A 16,982-nucleotide genomic window follows, 5' to 3' on the forward strand; every position below is an offset into this window, starting at 1 on the left:
CACTCTCTTGGGGGCTCAGGGACCTACAGACAGGAAGCAGGGCTCAAGGATGGGGAAGGCAATCAGGCCAAGGGAAAAGCGTATGCAAAGGCTCAGGACAAGAGAAGGGACGCATGGAATCATGGGAAGCAAACCAGTTGTGTCACAAAGGGGCTGCCGAGAGAGACAAGGAGAGAAATTGGCTAGGGTAGGTCTGAGTTAGCATACTAGTCTTGGCTTCCCCACAAGTGGCTCTGATGTTCAGGAAGCTTGTGTTGTCCCGGAGCCTGAGGACGGCAACCTCTTTCGACCCACACCTGGGCTGGCTCAGACAGAACAACAGCTGTGAGCGAAGCGAGTGGTAGAGAGCCCGAGCTAAGGGTTCTGCTGTGGGGAAAAGCGGGAGCACGGGTAAGGACCCAGACAAAAATGATTTCACATTGATCTGCAAAGCACTGGTCTCCTGCTCCATCCACACTGCCCAGTGGGGTGAGACACCCCCCATGTGCATCCTACAGCCGAGGACTAGGACAGAATCCCCCATATTCTGGCTAAAAACACAGGATGACATGCTGGTTCTGTTGTTTTTAATTAAGGAAATCAAGTTGAACATACAAGCCTGTAAACAGTGAAATACAGAAACACACAAGCTGCTGCACAGAATTCTTACTTTAAAACAACACAAATCTGCATGAGGTCCCTCCTGCCATGGGGCGGTGCGGGAGAGAGAGATTTCTGTAACCGGGCTGACAGTGGAGTGAAAGGAAAGGTGGAAGGTGTCCCACATAACCAGAGAGCACGGACCAAGTGTGGCCACAGCAGGCGGCCTCAGGGCAGTTAATTTGCACTTGTACTTGGCTGGGGCTCCTGCTGCTGCTGCTCTTTTGTTTTGGGCTTTGGCTTCCTCTTCTTCTGTTTGGAGAGGCAGCTCAAAGCGGACTCACCGTTCCTCGGAGCAGGCCCGAGCACAGGCGGCTGGCCAGACTGAGTGGGATACTTAGTCTTCAGGTCATCTTTAAACAGCGGCTGAGAGAGTAGATGGCGCAGCTCCTTCTTCAGAACCTTCATCTGCTTCTGTCTCCGACGCTCTTCTTGCTGGTCAGCTTTTCCTCCTTGAAACACAGTACGAAAAAGATCACATTTACCTGAGGACTTTCCCCTGATGGGGATATCGTGAGGAGAAATGTTTTGGAACTCTTTTGGAGAGGCAGACTCAGAAGTTCTCTGCAGACCCTGTTGTTGTCTGACTTCTAACAGTTTAGGAGGGACACTCAGGGCCACTCTGTCCTTTACCTGTCACAAAAACCCTCTAAGACAGGAATTATCTTAATTTTACAGTCCAAGAAATTCAGAGGTCACTTGCTGAAAGTCATAGAGCTAGCTGTCAAACAGATTAGAACCCAAATCTCCAGACGTGTTATCAGTTTTCTTTCTACACCCCCCACCCACTTGCAGCCTGGGGTTTGACAACTCGAAGCTACAAACCCCTCAGGAGACAGGACACGTCTATGCAGCCCAGCTCCCCTGCGTCTCCCCCGCAGCACTGTGACTTCCCTGCAGGGGCGGGCACAGCCAAAGGGCTCACACCAGCTTGTCCTCGCGAAGGGAAGCAGAACCTCAACTATCTACAGCCCAGGCCCCAAGCTCGAGCTACCAGGAGGACTAGCTCACTGTCATCAAGCCGAGTGGTTTGGTTCCTGCTTCTATGCTGAGTACACAGTAGTATGTCTGCCTCTGACTCTTGATTTTGGCACCGAGATGCCAACACCCCAGCTGAGCTACTCACTGTGGGCTGGAAAGAGCAATGGGCCTAACTCTCGTGTTGTCGGTTCCAGATATGGTTCTGCCACTTCTGAGACTCGGGAACTTTCTAGAGCAGGGAGCACACATATGCATCCCTGAATCCTGAGCCTCGGGCCCAGGTTCGGAGTCAGGGGCTCAGGAAACACCTGGTGGTGGGGCTGTTTTCCTGCACAAATGACCTCTCTTCTGTGACCCTAGTTCCCTATGTACAGCATAACTAGCCTGCTGTTTATGCCAGGAGACCATGGAGATCAGGTGAGCTGATGACCCAAGTGCTTCGTTAGCTTGGAAGACAGGCAGAGTAGTAATGACAACAGTTAATAACTTGATCCCCCATGAGGTAGGTACTTTATAACCCTGATTTTATAAATGAGGACACCCAGGCACAGGGAGATTAAGAAACCTGACCTGGTAACATCCAGTTAAGGGAATAGGCCAGCACTCAAACATGGGCAGTCTGGCCACATGTGGGTGGTAATGGAAGGCCCCAGACAAACAAGACAGAGGGAAGCAAGGCCGAGGACTTTAGGCTCATCTGGGACAAGGGCCGGTCCCAAAGAAGGAAAAGGCATCTTGCCGACAGTGACAGGACCCATGGTGTGGGGAGGTTCCAACAAGGCAAAGTTGAAGGGAAAACGAGCTGAACTCGCCCTTGCTCAAGGTCCGTGCAGCCCACTCACCCTTGTACATTTCCTCGTCCAGCTCAATCTCAAGGGCAGCAGCCGCCTGCTCAATCCAGGAGTTGTGCAGACAAGCCTGGAAGTTCCGATACTCGGCTTTCTCAACCTGCCGAGCTAACTGGACTCGCTCCTGGGGGGGAAGGAACAGAAAGTGTTCATCTGACAAAGGGTTCAGGCGTCTGGGAAGCAAAGTCTGTTTAAGCTTGTTTAAAAATGCTCTTGAGCCCAGCTGGTATGGCTCAGTGGTTGTCGACCATGAACCAGGCGGTCTCACGTTCAATTCCCGGGCCCCGGGTTGCGGGCTCAATCCCCAGTGTGGGGCGTGCAGGAGGCAGCTGATCAATGATTCTCTCTTATCATTGATGTTTCTAGCTCTCTTTCCCTCTCCCTTCCTCTCTGAAATCAATAAAAATATTTAAAAAAACAAACAAACATGCTCTTGTGACCCTTTTTGGAAACAAGTGGTTCCTCATAAAAAGGCAGAGGGCACTCATGAAACGTGGCACACAGGAAATCACAAGGGCCGGCATCCAAACAACCCTGACCTGCCCCTGGGAGCCTCCTCAGGCGGACTGCCAGTTACAGGTGTCCAAAGGACAGTCTTCCCCGGCACCACAGCTGGCTTCCGCGGCTGAGCTGAGACCCTGAAGCACCCCAACAGCCTGGAGTTAGGGCCCAGCTCTCAACCGCAGCGAAACAAACCCACAGAACTACCGTCCCTCTCTTTCACGCTGTCCTTTGAGAAAAGCATTTCAAGTCTCCCTCTCACGGGTGTTGTGGTCAGACTGCAGTGACCGCGGAAGACAGAGAGAGCTTGCGATGTGAGGGAAAGGAGCCACAAAAAGCCAGGGTGGCTCATATTCCTCCTTACTCAAGGTTATCCTCTGCACCTCCACCTTCCCACCTGCAGTTCCACCTTCCATCTGCATCTCCACCTTCAACCTGCGTCTCCATCGTTCCATCTGCATCTCCTGCCGGATTTCCCCACATGGCTAATATGCCTTTTGAGCCAGAGGAGCCAACTGCTCTGCTCCCTCAATTCCTAGAATTTCATCTCTTCACCTCTTCATAGTTTTATCTTCAGGAGGCTTGGAGAAAACCTCATCTCCTACCAATTCGACCATGTGCCCACTGGTACCACAGTGCTCCATTTGTCCTGAATTTTAGCACTTGGTCGGCCTCACAAGCCAGTGGACCTCCTCAGAGAATGCAACCGCTTTGCTATTTGATGCACTCTGGCCCATAGTAAGCAGTTACCCACTCAGGGAATGCCTGCTAAGTTAAAATAAAACCCCAAAGGTGGGAATTATTGGCATCTGCTTCAGCACTGTGACAAAGCCTGAGTATCTGCCTCAGCAAGCCACGCTGACCTCCCTTCCCTGCAACCACCGCAGAATGTCCAGGCAGCAGGGCTCACTGCGTGCAGAGGACGTGGTGGAGGCTTCAGAGACAGACAGTGAAGGGTCAGCAAGAAAATGCCTCATTTGTGGCTACTCAGTCTTATGCCAGGTACAGTGCCCCATTGTTTTCTGTGGTTTTTTTTTAACAGAGAGTGAAAGAGAGAAGGAAAGACAGAAACATCAATGTGAGAGAAACGTATCAATTAGTTGCCTCCTGCAGGAGCCCTGCCCGGGGCTGGGAAGGAGAGCCTGCAACCGAGGTACATGCCCTTGACCAGAATTGAACCCGGGACCCTTCAGTTCGCAGGCCGATGCTCTATCCACTGAGCCAAACTGGCTAGGGCCCCGTTCCATTTTTTTAATGAACCCCTTTGTTTAGCTCTTGGAAGAACCATTACTTAGTTTCCAAGGGTTATACTTCCAAGGTGGGGGAGCATGACCCTCCCCCTCACTAGCACTGGCTTTTCCCTTTTTACCTTGACTGCGTCCATGTACTTTGTCTCCACAGGGAACAATGGGATGTCCTCATCTTTCTTGAGGGTTTTGTAAATCTTCTTAAAATTGATCACATCCTCAGGCCCAATCAGCATCAGGCTGAGGCCTTCGTTGGTGGCACGAGCAGTTCGACCACTTCGGTGGACATAAATCTCCGAGGTGCGAGGGACCTGCCAAGGGAGAAACTGGGAGGTCAACATGTGGCCATCACCAAGCACTGCTCCTCCCCTCAGGACCAGCAGGCCAGTGCTGGCGCCTCCTCCCTCTCAGCCAGACAGCTAGAAACGTCTCCAGCACCATGGACGGATCCAGCCCTTCCCAGTCCCACATTCAAACTGTCCCCAGGTTTCCTGCCCTCCCACGCCCCTGCCCTGGTTCAGGCCCTCAGACTACTCAAGTGGAAAATGGAAGTCATTCTTCACTTTCCTCTCCCAACATACCCGCCTCTTCTCACTCAGCCAACTGCCCACTTCCCCGTGTTCTTTCCTACTTCCTTTCCTACCTCTACATGCTCACATCCTTTCTACCTTTACATGCCAAGCATCTTTTAGAAAGCACTTTCCAACCTCCCAAACTAAAAGCTACCTCTCCCTCCCATTATATATCTGCACATACATACGTGTATATATATGTAAAACACCATATCGGGACAGCGCTCTAACCAACTGGGCTGCCCAGCCAGGGCTCTCTCCCATTATATTTTGAAACTCTCTAATTATCTTCTGCCTTAAATTATGGCTGCAGTCACTTCATCTCCTCTAGTGGACCTGCTACTTCTTAGGGGCTAGAACTGTATCGTGTTCACCAGATATCTTTTACAAAGACCGACCCAGCCTCTTCCCCAAAAAGAAGATTTGCTAAATTGAACTGGTTCCCTAAATTTGTTTTTTAAAGCAAGAAAGACAAAAAAGGAGAAATAATAATGCCAGAATAGCTATCTTTTATTTGAGCGCTTTCCCTGTGCTAGGTGCTTCATCAGCATTAGCTCATTTAATTTTAGTAATAACTCTATGGGGTAGGTAGCATTTACTCCATTTACAAACAATGACATTGAAATCAGAGATGCTAAGTAACATGGCTAAAAGTAACCAACAATGAGGCAGCCAATACACATCAAACCGTGATATTCACTAGGGGTATACACTAATATTAACGTCAGTATCAAGAGCTGCTAAGATTTGTTTAAGTGCTTACGCTGTGCTACATGGCTTTTTAAGCTCTTCACATGTAATAACTTACTTGACCTTAATAAGAACCTAAGAATTAGATACTATAATAACTGCCACTTAACAAACGCAAAAACTGCGGTACAAAGAGACTAAACTACTTGCTCAAGCTGGGATTGAAGCTCACGCTCTATATGCTAAACTGATTATCCCCACTGCGTGGAAGAAACTGAGACTTTAACCCGGCAATATCATGTAGCTTGCCCAAGTAAAAGAGAGGGCTCTTTGATATAAGAGAAAGCCAAGTGGCAGCAGCTAGTTGTTCTCTAGGTGCCAGTGGTATTCTCTGTTGCATGAGGCCTTGGGACCAACAATTCCTCCTCCCTCTCCCAACCTTTGCTTTAAAAATTCCCCATTTGGTACTGGGAACTATCTACAAATTCCCTGATGCCCCTACCTGGTAATGGATGACATGCTGGACTTTAGGAATATCCAGGCCCCGAGCTGCCACATCTGTTGCCAGGAGAACACAACTGTGATAGAGAAAGAAAGCTCATTAGTAATACCCAATAGCTATCACTAATCAAATTCTTACTGCCTGCTGAGTACTCTAAGCACTGTAAACCCTTACAAACACCCAATGAGATAATATGTACGTATCTCCCTTTTACAGATTCAGAAACTTAGGCTCAGAGAGATTAACTTCCCGAGGTACATACATGGCCGTAACCAACAAGCCACACTCCGCAATACTGAAGACCACCTCAAGTGACTTCCGTGAAGCCACACATATTCCAGGTCGGTGACCTCATCTCCTATCACCCTCCCACTTACTTCCCTCCAGTCACATAGATGCCCTTGCTCTTCCTCAAACATGCCCAACATGCCCTTGCTGCCAAGCCCCTGCACTTGCTATACCTTAAGGTCTTAAAAGGTCTTCCTCAGATGCTCACATTTCCTTACTTCCACTCTCTGCTCAAACCTCCCCTTATCAGAGAAGCCTCCCTGGCCACACACTCACACAGTCTGCACAACTCCCCACACAACTTGACTATTTAGCACTTAGTACCACCTGACAAGCAATATACTTACTTTGCTTCTTTTTTTCTTATATACTTACTTTTCAACTTATTATTTCCTTCCACTGTAATGTAATCTCCATGAGACTGCATTGTTCACTGAGCTATTACCAGCCCCTAGAACGCACCTGGTTCATAGTAAGCACTTGAGAGTATGTGTGGAGTGATGTTTCTTAATATATGTACAGCTCGAGGAAAGTCGAAAGCACTTGAGGTCTTAAAAACAAGATTCTGGGCCCTTCAGGGTCCAAACTCCCTGTATCTCTGAGGTAGGGATGGGGAATATGATGCAAATTAAAGGTTGTCAAACATTAAACCATTGCTCTAAGTCACGGTCAACAAACTCTTTCTATTAAAGGCCAGGTAGTAAATTATTTTTGGTTTTGTGGGTGAATAGTCTCATTGCAACTACTCAACTCTGCTGTTATGGTGCAAAAGCAGACACAGACAATACATGAATAAGCCTTGCTGTGTCCCAATAAAAAGTTACTGATAAAAACAGGCAGCCCCGCCAGTGTGGCTCAGTGGTTGAGCGATGACCTATGAACCAGGAGGTCACCAGTTCAATTCCTGGTCAGGGCACATGCCTGGGGTGCGGGCTCCATCCCCAGTAGGGGGTGTGCAAGAGGCAGCCGATGAATGATTCTCTCATCAATGTTTCTATCTCTCTCTCCCTTCCTCTCTGAAATCAATAAAAAAATATATCTTTAAGTCAATGAAAACGTATTTTAAAAAATTAAAATAAAATAAAAACAGGCAGTAAGCCCTGGCTGGATAGCTCAGTTCGTTAGAGCATTGTCCCCAAATGCCAAGGTTGCGGGTTCAAAACCCAGTCAGGGCACATAAAAGAATCAAGCAATGAATGCATAAATAAGTGGAACAAATGGATATTTCTCTCTCTCTCTCTCTCTCTCTCACTCTAAAAAAATCAATTACCCCCCCCAAAAAAAACAAACAAAAACCACAGGCAATGAGCCAGATTTGGCCTGTGGGCCAGTTTGCCAACCCCTGATCCAGTAAACCAGTAACTCTACCTACCAACATTCAAAGGGAGGTAAACCAGACACTTGTTCTAGAAACTAATCACCCTGTAACCTGACAAAAAACCCTGTGGGCAAATGCCAATTCAGAGTCACCCTCAACTGGCCAGGCCCTCAGCTTGATAATCTGCACCCTGCTGCCTGAGCATCGTCTGGCCCTGAAGCAGATGGTCAACGACAGCGTAGCATGTAAGGCACAGCATGAGCTCTGGGGGTGACAGGCTGGTCGGAGGCCCAGCTCTGTCAGGCTGAGAAACCTTGGGCAAGCTACCTACCTTTTCTAGATCTTACTGTTTCTCACCTATAAAAGGAGAATAACGATAACAAGTGATAGTAAAGCTAACATTTAGCAAGTATATACTACATGCCAGGCATTGTTCTAAACACTTTATATGCACAAATCCACTTAATCTTCTCCACAGCCCTCTGAGGTGGCCTCTATTATTACACTAACTATGAGAAAACTGGAACAGAATTTGACCAGCTAGAAGGGTACAGCCAGGATTTGATCTCAGGCAGTCTGGTTCCAATCTGTTCTTTTACCATCAATCTACTCTGCTTCTTCTCAAGAATGTTGGAAGTGAATGAATGTAGTGATGTATCGAAAATGCATCGTATTCTTATGGTAGGTACTACTGTCACCACTGATCATTATTAAGGAAATTTCTGTTGGGCATTACCAGCAACCAAATGTACTAGACAGGGTACATACTGTGCAAAACAAAGGCACCGTATACTGATAAGGCCCCATAAGAGAAGGTAGCTTCCCACCATCTCCCCACCATCCTGGCAACCTTGACCCAATGGCTAGAGGCTGGGCTCTGGGGACAGGCCTGACTTACTCTTCCAGGCGAGCAAACTGCTCCAGGTTTCTGAGCCTCTGCTTCTGGTGCATGCAGGCGTGGAGGGTCAGCGGCATGATGTCTAAGACTTTGAGGAGCCCAGAGAGGCGTTTGATGCAGGAGATACTGTTGGCAAACACTAAGGTGCGGCCTGGATACTGCATCAGGAAGTAGTACAGGTATAAGTCTTTCTCATCATTCTCACAATGGATCTTGGTCTCGGTCAGTGTCTCCACTGTGGCCTCGTTTCTTGTGAGGTCAATGACCTTGGGCTTGCCCCTCATGCCAATCTTCTGCATGAGGATGTCAAGTTTGGCAGTTTTGTCAATTTTCTTGGTATGTTTCTTGTGAAGGATTCGAGCAGGAGCTTGATGTACCAGAGTCAATGTGGCAGAAAAAACAAGTGTCTGTCTCTTTGGGTTGTATTGGGAGTCACTGAGCATCTCTAGTAGCTGTGAGAGCTCAGCAAAGTGGCCTTTCTCAACCATCCGGTCAGCCTCATCAATCACCAGGCACCTGCAGATCCAGACAGTCCCACATTCGCTGGTTAATAGCGGGTAAGAGAAATCATCTAGAGCAGTGGTCGGCAAACTGCGGCTCACGAGCCCACCCTCAAAACACACACACACACACAGTGAGGACCTCAACTGATCTCCCTCATGCATGTGTGGTTTACTGAAGGCCAAAGTTTAGCTGGTACCACATCATGACACTTTGTGACAGAGAGATGGCACTGCACACACTACCAGATCACCTCAGACCCACTCCAGAAGAGGGGGTGAGGGAGCTCCTGTCTCTCACCTGAGCTGCCGAAGGTTGCTCAAATGAGGGTGCTTTTCTTTAACTAGCTCCCACAGTCGGCCCGGAGTGGCGATCACAATCTCAGGCTGGCGGTTCAGCATCCTCTGCTGTTTCTGCGTGGACATTCCACCAACCAAAATAGCAGTTTTAATTCCTATGGTACACAAACATAAGGGACACCGTTATTCAGTCTAGCTGCTTTTCTTCCACAGCTGACAAGGGCACCCCCAGATTAGCAGAGGCAAACCAGCACAGCTCCCCTCTGCAGGGGATGCTGAAAGGGCTGGCATGGCCTGAGTGCTGGTGCCACTCCTAGAGGACTTTCCAAGTCTGGGATCTGGGCCTTGCCTACTTCCCCAACCTCCTTTCTTTCTACTCCCCTCTCCAACCACCACAGCTCCAGGAAAACTGAGCAATGCTGCACAACTGGGAATAATGTTACCTGTGGCGGTGACACACCTCCCCTGGGAAGCCTGCCCATTCCCCTCCATTAGAATTCATCGGAGTCTCCTCCACCAGTGCCTCGTGTTCTCTCCTCCCTCGGGGAGGACTTCTCGAGGTGTCCAGTGTGGAAGAAACACACAGAAGCGTGCAGTCAAATCGCTTAGCAAAGTACCTCACACGCAGTGAGAGTTGGTAGAGAACTGCTGCTTTTACTATAAAATACACACTCCCCCTGTGCAGTTCTCCCCAAAAGGAATTCCATGAGAGAATGAAGTTCTAATGCCGTAAGGCAGAGGTCGGCAAAGTTTTCCCTAAAGTGTCAATCATAAACATTTTTGGCTTTGTGGGCTAAATGGTCTGTCACAACGACTGCCCAGCCAGTATGGCTCAGAGATTGAGCATTGACCCATGAAACAAGAGGTCACAGGTTCGATTTCCAGTCAGGGCACACATGCCCAGGTTGTGGGCTCAATCCCCAGTAGGGGGCATGCAGGAGGCACCTGATCGATGATTGATGTTTCTCTCTCATCGATTTTTCTATTCCTCTCCCTTCCTTTCTCTCTCTAAAAATCAATAAAAACGTCTTTAAAAAACAAAAACTACTAACTCTACTCCACTCTGCCTTGGTGGGCTGAACTTTATTTACAAAATCAGGTAGTTTGTCAAGTCCTGCCCTAAGTATCCACTATACCCAACAAGTTAATTTCCTGTGCATCTAGAATGGCATTAGCTATGTGTCTTTCTTAGGACAACTGAGAAAGTGGCACTCAGTTTTCTGTAGAGCATAATTCTCTGGCGGACAAGCAAAGTTTCCCTAGAGGGCAACAGCCACAGCTCGCTCACCTCTGCACACCAGCACCTAGGACCCTCAGAAAATACTTATTAAATGGAACTAAACCTCACCTGTAAACTTGGCCACAGCATCAATATGCTGCTTGACCTGGACAGCCAGCTCTCGGGTGGGAGTCAGAACCAGCCCAAGTAGAGGACGCTTTGCATGTGATTTACAGGTGATGGATCTGACATCGAACTCCTGTTGTAGCTTTCCAGTCGGTTCTTCATCAAGCTTTTCCTCTTTGTCCTCATCCTGTTTGGGGATGGACTTCTCCCTGATTAGGGAAGAAGGTCCTTCGCCAGCATCATCATCCCAGAAGGGCAGCACCTGGTCTGAGATGGCAGCTCCAGTCTTGGCTCCTGCCTTGCTGGGTGCTGCTCCAGCCTTCGTTCCAGCCTCATTGGGCAGTGCTTCACCCTCTATCCCCATCTCATCACACAAGGATCCAGACTCAGTTCCAGCCTTGCTTGGTGACCCAGTCTCAGCTCCAGTCTCCCCAGCTGGCGCTGCTGTGTTACTCAGGGCTGGGGTAGGCTTCTTCACCTGCCACTGCAGCACTGAATGAATCATTGGAATGGCAAAGGCCAGCGTTTTCCCACTGCCTTAGAAGTAAAGCAGACAGACAGAACAAGCAAAAACAGTGTGAATCAACAGATGCACATATTTTTGTCTGGGGTTCTTTACACGGAATAAGGAACCCTTGAAATGGCAAAGTACCGCCCTGACCAACCCAAAGCCCCCCGACCCTGCATAGGCTCCCTTACAGAACTGCACCTGTAATTAGGAGCCTGAGGAAAATCTGGCAAACTGGCATTGAAACCTGACGTCACCAATGATGAACTAAGGACAAATGTCCAAGCAATGAAACCCTAAAGAGATGGGCAAGTTGTATGTGTGTGTTTTGTTGTTGTTGCTAAAGAACAACACATGGGGGGGGGGGGAGTAAGAAATGGACATATGTAATAATTCTTTCCCAAGACCTTGCTTTGGTGAGGAAGGAGGGAGTAAGAAAAATAAAATCTTAGTTTTTGAGAAAGTTTTAAATTGGCATACTTTCGTCTATGCTTAGACAAGAATGAATGGCCTCTGAATGTATATGGAGTCCGAATTTCTATCATGTGGGTGGTCAAAACAATCAAAACCAAACTCCTGGAGTTGAGAACTTAAAGTAGTTTCAAAGTTATGAAGCCCAAGCAGAAACAAGAAAATGAACTCTGGACAAAGAAACCTTTATCATAGGCCTCAAAGAACTCTCCCAAAGAATTTTCAGAGGAAAACGAACAGCTCGCAGTATCAAAAACTCACAAGGAAATGAGGTGCTATAAGCAGAAACAAGAATAAAAGCAAAAAGAGATCCACAAAACTTCAGAGAAGAAAAACAGCACTTTCCAACAGAAAATGAAAGCTAGAAGACAGTGTAACAATATTTGTATTTGAAGACCTGAAAAAATAACTGACAATCTAGAACTCTACACTCAGCAAAAATTTCTTTCAAAGCAAATACAAGATAAAGATTTTTTTAGGCATACAAAAGTTGAAACAATCATCAGTAGAGCTGAACTAAAAAAAATATTAAAGGAAGTCTTTCATGCAGAAGAAAACCTGGATCAACAAAAGGAATGATGAGCACCAAAAATGGTAACATGAATAAATATAAAAGATGCCTTTTTTTTATTTGAACTTCTCTTAAAAATAACTGACCATCTAAAGCAAAAATAACATAAATGTATTTTGGGATTCCTAATGCATTGTAAAGTATAAAATGAAAAGCACAAAGCAGAGGGAAAATGGAAATAAAAGGGCTGCCTGGGGATGAAAAGGAGGGAGGCCAGGGAAGGAGAGAGTACAAAGAGGTCCAAAGCATCTTGTGGGGTGGTGGGTATATTCATCATCTCCATGGGCAGCAGCTGTCCACAGACCCAAGCTTTTTTGAATCTTGGACCTGCAGATTCACAACATTCCATGCGATGGCCTGACAGGAGCTGTAGGATAACTCCCAATGTCAGGCTTTAGCCACAGTGGCTCACAGAACCTTGCCTACCTGCCATCCAGAAACCCATTTCCATGCCTCTGCACATACCAAAGCACAAAGATCCAGTCTAGAATCCAGGCACCACAGATTTCAGCTGTGCAGGTTTAGGGACTCGGTCTATCCTCTGATGCCAAGTTTCCACATCAGTAAGATGGGAATAATGGAACTTACCTCAGGGTGGTTGTGAGAACTTAACACAGGGCAAGACACATTTTTAAATGCTAAGTAAATGTTCTAAGTCATTATTACCTTCATTCCCCTCTCTTGAGGTTTCCTCACTCTTCCATCTATGTGACTGTTATACAGGAACTCATCCCAAGCTTCCTGACCACTTCCAGAAGGCACTTAGATGGTCTAGTCCAGTGGTCGGCAAACTCATTAGTCAACACAGCCAAATATCAACAGTACAACAATTGAAATTTCTTTTGAGAGTCAAATTTTTTAAACTTAAACTTCTTCTAACGCCACTTCTTCAAAATAGACTCGCCCAGGCCGTGGTATTTTGTGGAAGAGCCACACTCAAGGGGCCAAAGAGCTGCATGTGGCTCGCGAGCCACAGTTTGCCAACCACGGGTCTAGTCCTATCCATACCATAGAGTAGTCACTAGCCACATAAGGTTACTGAGCACTTAAACTGTGGTTACTTTAAACTGAGACGTGCTGCAAGTTCAAAATACACACAGATTTTCAAAAGTTAATATAAAAAGAAATGCAAAGTAGCTCATTAACAATTCTATATAAATTACATACTGAAATGTTTCTTATAAAATTGGTTAAATATATTGTTAAAGTTAGTTTCACCTCTTCTTTTTTACATTTTTAACATGGCTCCTTGGAAACTTGAAATTATATATATGTGGCTCACATTTTATTTATGTGTGTGTGTGTGTGTGTGTGTGTGTGTGTGTGTGTGTGTATCTATACTAATAAAAGGGTAATATGCTAATTGAAATGGGAGACCTTCTGGAAGACCGGGAGACCTTCCGGGAGACCGAACGTCCTTCTGGACAAAGCCATGGTGGCAGGGCTGAGGCAGAAGTGGTTAGGGGTGAGCAGGCCGGCAGGGGGGGGCAGTTGGGGGCAAGCAGGTGGGGGGGGGCAGTGGGGGCGAACAGGCTGGCAGAGGATGGCAGTTGGGGGTGTGCAGGCTGGCAGGGGTCGGGGGGCAGTTGGGGGCGATCAGACAGGCAGGCAGGTGAGTGGTTAGGAGCCAGCGGGTCCCTGATTTCGAGAGGGATGTCCCAGATTGGAGAGGGTACAGGCCAGGCTGAGGGGACCCCCCGGCACCCCCCCACCCCACCCCCGCGCACAAATTTTGTGCACTGGGCCACTAGTATAATAATAATAGCGTAATATGCTAATTAGACCGGACAGCTGGATGACCTTCTGGACAAAGCTGTGGCTGCAAGGGCCAAACCCCTTGCATGAATTTTGTGCATTGGGCCTCTAGTGTATATACACACACACACATACATACATATGAATATAGGGGATGTCCTAAAAAAAATGTATTCACACTTTAATAGCTGATAGTTCAATTTTGAAATACATACACACACACACACACACACACGTTACCAATGGTCTAGTTGGACTAACAGTTCCAGGCAGTATAAGCTCCTCCCCCCACTCAGTAGTTTAGTCCACCCAGGGAAAGTCAACCTGTCATTGCTTCACAAAGTCTTAGGTGACTTGGGGAATGCGGGAACTTTAAACAATGCCTAGTCCCAACAGGCAGCTCATGCCAAACCTGCCTACAAAATCCACCTAATAAACATCCACCACACTCAGATCCTTCCAGTGACAATAAACTCACCAACTCCCAAAGCAGCACTTTTTATCTTTGGACCATTGAGAACTGGACACTTCTTCCTTACACTAATGAACATCTACCTCTCCAGAGGGCTGATCTTAGCCCTACTCTACTCCTCTGAGCCACTTAGAAAAGCCTCAAGAACAGGAAAAAACTACCACTTGCAGATCACTTACAATGACTTTAATTTTACTTTACTGTGGCATTTACATTTAACCCACACACAAAAGAAATAGGCTGCTGTTATCTCTATTTTATAATGGGCATATACTGCTCAGGAGATAGGGTGACTTGCCTAGGGTCCTGATCAGGAACAGGCAGATTACAACTCAGAGCTGGCTGACTTCCAAACACCTTCATTTAACAGTGCTTTCGTGGTTATGTTCCCAACATCCCCGCCCTGCCAGTCACCCAGCCTTAGCAGCCAAAGGCTCAGTCCAGATAAGGTGCCCTTACCTGTCTCAGCAGCCCCAAGGATGTCCAGTTTGTCACGGATGGCAGGAGCCAAGGTCAGAGCTTGGATTGGTGTGGGTGCAGAGAAGCCGAGAGAGCTGAGTGCACGGAGAACTGGCTTGGGTACAAACAGATCCTTCCAAGCTGACACATCTGCCTTCTGGTCACTCACTGCAGGCAGCCATGTCTTGGCTTTTTTGGGCACCTTTGGAGCAGTTCCCTGGGAAGGCTCCGATTTTCTCTTCTCTTTCTTCTTCTTCTTTTTCGGAACAGTCAGGGCCGGGCTTCCTGATGCCATCTCCCCTACCTCTGGATCAGGACCAACTGCGCCATCGCCCTGGGGCTCTGGCTCAGCCTCTTTGACCTCACACTCGGTCTGGGCACTGGTTCCTTCCGTTTCCACATCTTTGCTCTTCTTCAACTTCATCTTTTTCTTTGCGGAGCTACACTGTCCTTCCGCCTCTCCTTCTGGAACAGCTTGGGCCTTTCTCTTCTTGGGCTCCTCCTTTGAGAAGAGACTGGAAGGATTCTTGGCAGGGGACACCAACCGGTAATCTGTCAGTTCCTCAAAGCACACCAGGTCATCCATCTGTCCATCTGCAAACATGTTGGGGTCAATCTTCACCTGCTTCCATTTTCCCACAACCTTGATTCCCTTCCTCTGAAACTTGCCATAGCTTGGTGACTTTGGCCTTGATTTTGTGTCCTTCAACTTCATGGTGGCTGAAAAGGAGAAATGTTCCATTACGTTGGCAACTGAGAAGCACGGATTCCGAGGCAACAGATATTTTCTAAGCAGCCTATAGAATACCAGGCCCTGCAAAGAAGTGAGGACACAAAGGTATCTCTACACGGACGCTCCCAGCTAGAGGACACCAAGGAAGGAAAGAAATACACCCACAAAGCAGGCAGCCTGGCTGCAACGGAGGGGACACAGAAGATGGAGCAAAGTACCCCAGATCCAATACTTACTGCTTGTGAGCCCTTGGAAAGAAAGCCCTGCTTAATCCTCTCTGAATCTGTGCTCTCTTCTTTTTAAAAGAAGGGCCTAATCATGTTCAAGTCACAAAATGTTTCATGCAAAGCATGGAGGATGAAGTCAGCCACACCCAAGCCATTTTGAAGGCAGAATAAAATTGTGTTTTTTTAAGGGGGGATGAGGAAGACAGCTGAAGGGGCCAGCTTTAATAAAAGTGCACAGCTTTCTTCCTTTTCAAGTCTTGCCCCGAAAGGGCAAATAAATGCCTGTTCCCCCATGCTGGCTTTTGCCAAATGCTCCAAAGCATCCAGGTTTTTCACTACCGGCGAAGTGGTTTAAGAACCATTTAAGCATGTCTAGTTTGAGCGGAACTCGATCCATGCTTTCCCTTTTCAGAAAGGCTAAGAAAAAAATATCCTGTAAAAAAGACAAACGTGAACTCCGGTTCAAAGGCGGACCACCACGCGCCAGCTGAGTCTGCTGGACGTACGGGTGATCTTTGGGCGCCTCAGTTTCCTCGTCAGGAAAATAGGGGTGATGTGGCTATTTGTTCTACTGGGTCCTCAAAACGCGACTACAAAAAGGTGACGCACGTCAAAAACCGCTTAGCATGGCGCCTCCCGAGGTGAGCGCACCTGCCCGCAAGAAGGCTCGCCCACCAACGCTGCTCTCCAGGCTCACGAACACCCGAGTTCAAGGACCCCGAGGCGTGGGCGATGCTCACGCACATGGGCGCGCAGACCGCGGCCTGCAGAGCAAGCGGGGCCCCTCCTCGCGGCGCCCGACCCCCTGATCCGCGCTCGCGCCTGGTCTCACACACAAACCGCGGCACGGAGCGGAGAAGCCGAGGCCGCCGGGCGCTGACGCCCACAGAAGGGATACCGACGAGATCCGCAGGCTGCTTGGCTGGGCCGGCGGCCGCCCTCTCTGCACTCAAGAATCGCGACCTGGAGAGACCCGCGTTGGGCGCCCGGGAGCGCACCCCCAGCTCCTCTCCCGCCGACACGCACCGTGTGGACACCCCGCGCGGTTCTCTGAGACGCCACGCAGCCCACCGCCTCAGCAGACGCCACGGGAAGCTGCAGCGCGGTCCGCAGTTCCGGGGCGGAGCTTACACTCACGCACGTGGGAACCTCTGCGG

The 16,982-nt window shown here is 48.2% G+C and overlaps 1 protein-coding gene across 5 annotated transcripts; it reads right to left on the reverse strand.

Moving 5' to 3' along the window:
* Positions 1-552: 552 nt before the first annotated feature.
* Positions 553-16,968, reverse strand: DDX24 (DEAD-box helicase 24). 5 transcript variants are annotated; one of them, XM_080683376.1, is made up of 9 exons: positions 16,852-16,968; positions 14,866-15,585; positions 10,633-11,166; positions 9,286-9,439; positions 8,485-9,000; positions 5,981-6,056; positions 4,339-4,527; positions 2,463-2,592; positions 553-1,091 (listed from the first exon to the last, which is right to left on the reverse strand). In XM_080683376.1, exons 2-9 carry the CDS (start codon positions 15,578-15,580, stop codon positions 817-819), a joined length of 2,589 nt encoding a protein of 862 aa, XP_080539502.1. In that variant the 5' UTR covers positions 15,581-15,585; positions 16,852-16,968; the 3' UTR covers positions 553-816. The 5 variants fall into 5 exon arrangements, with proteins under 5 accessions (XP_080539502.1, XP_080539504.1, XP_080539503.1 ...); XM_080683378.1 differs by having other exon boundaries at positions 16,477-16,947; XM_080683377.1 differs by having other exon boundaries at positions 16,666-16,942.
* Between the last annotated feature and the right edge of the window lie 14 nt (positions 16,969-16,982).

The sequence above is a fragment of the Plecotus auritus genome, assembly GCF_963455305.1.
Source record: "Plecotus auritus genome assembly, chromosome: 1".
NCBI classification, from domain to species: domain Eukaryota; kingdom Metazoa; phylum Chordata; class Mammalia; order Chiroptera; family Vespertilionidae; genus Plecotus; species Plecotus auritus.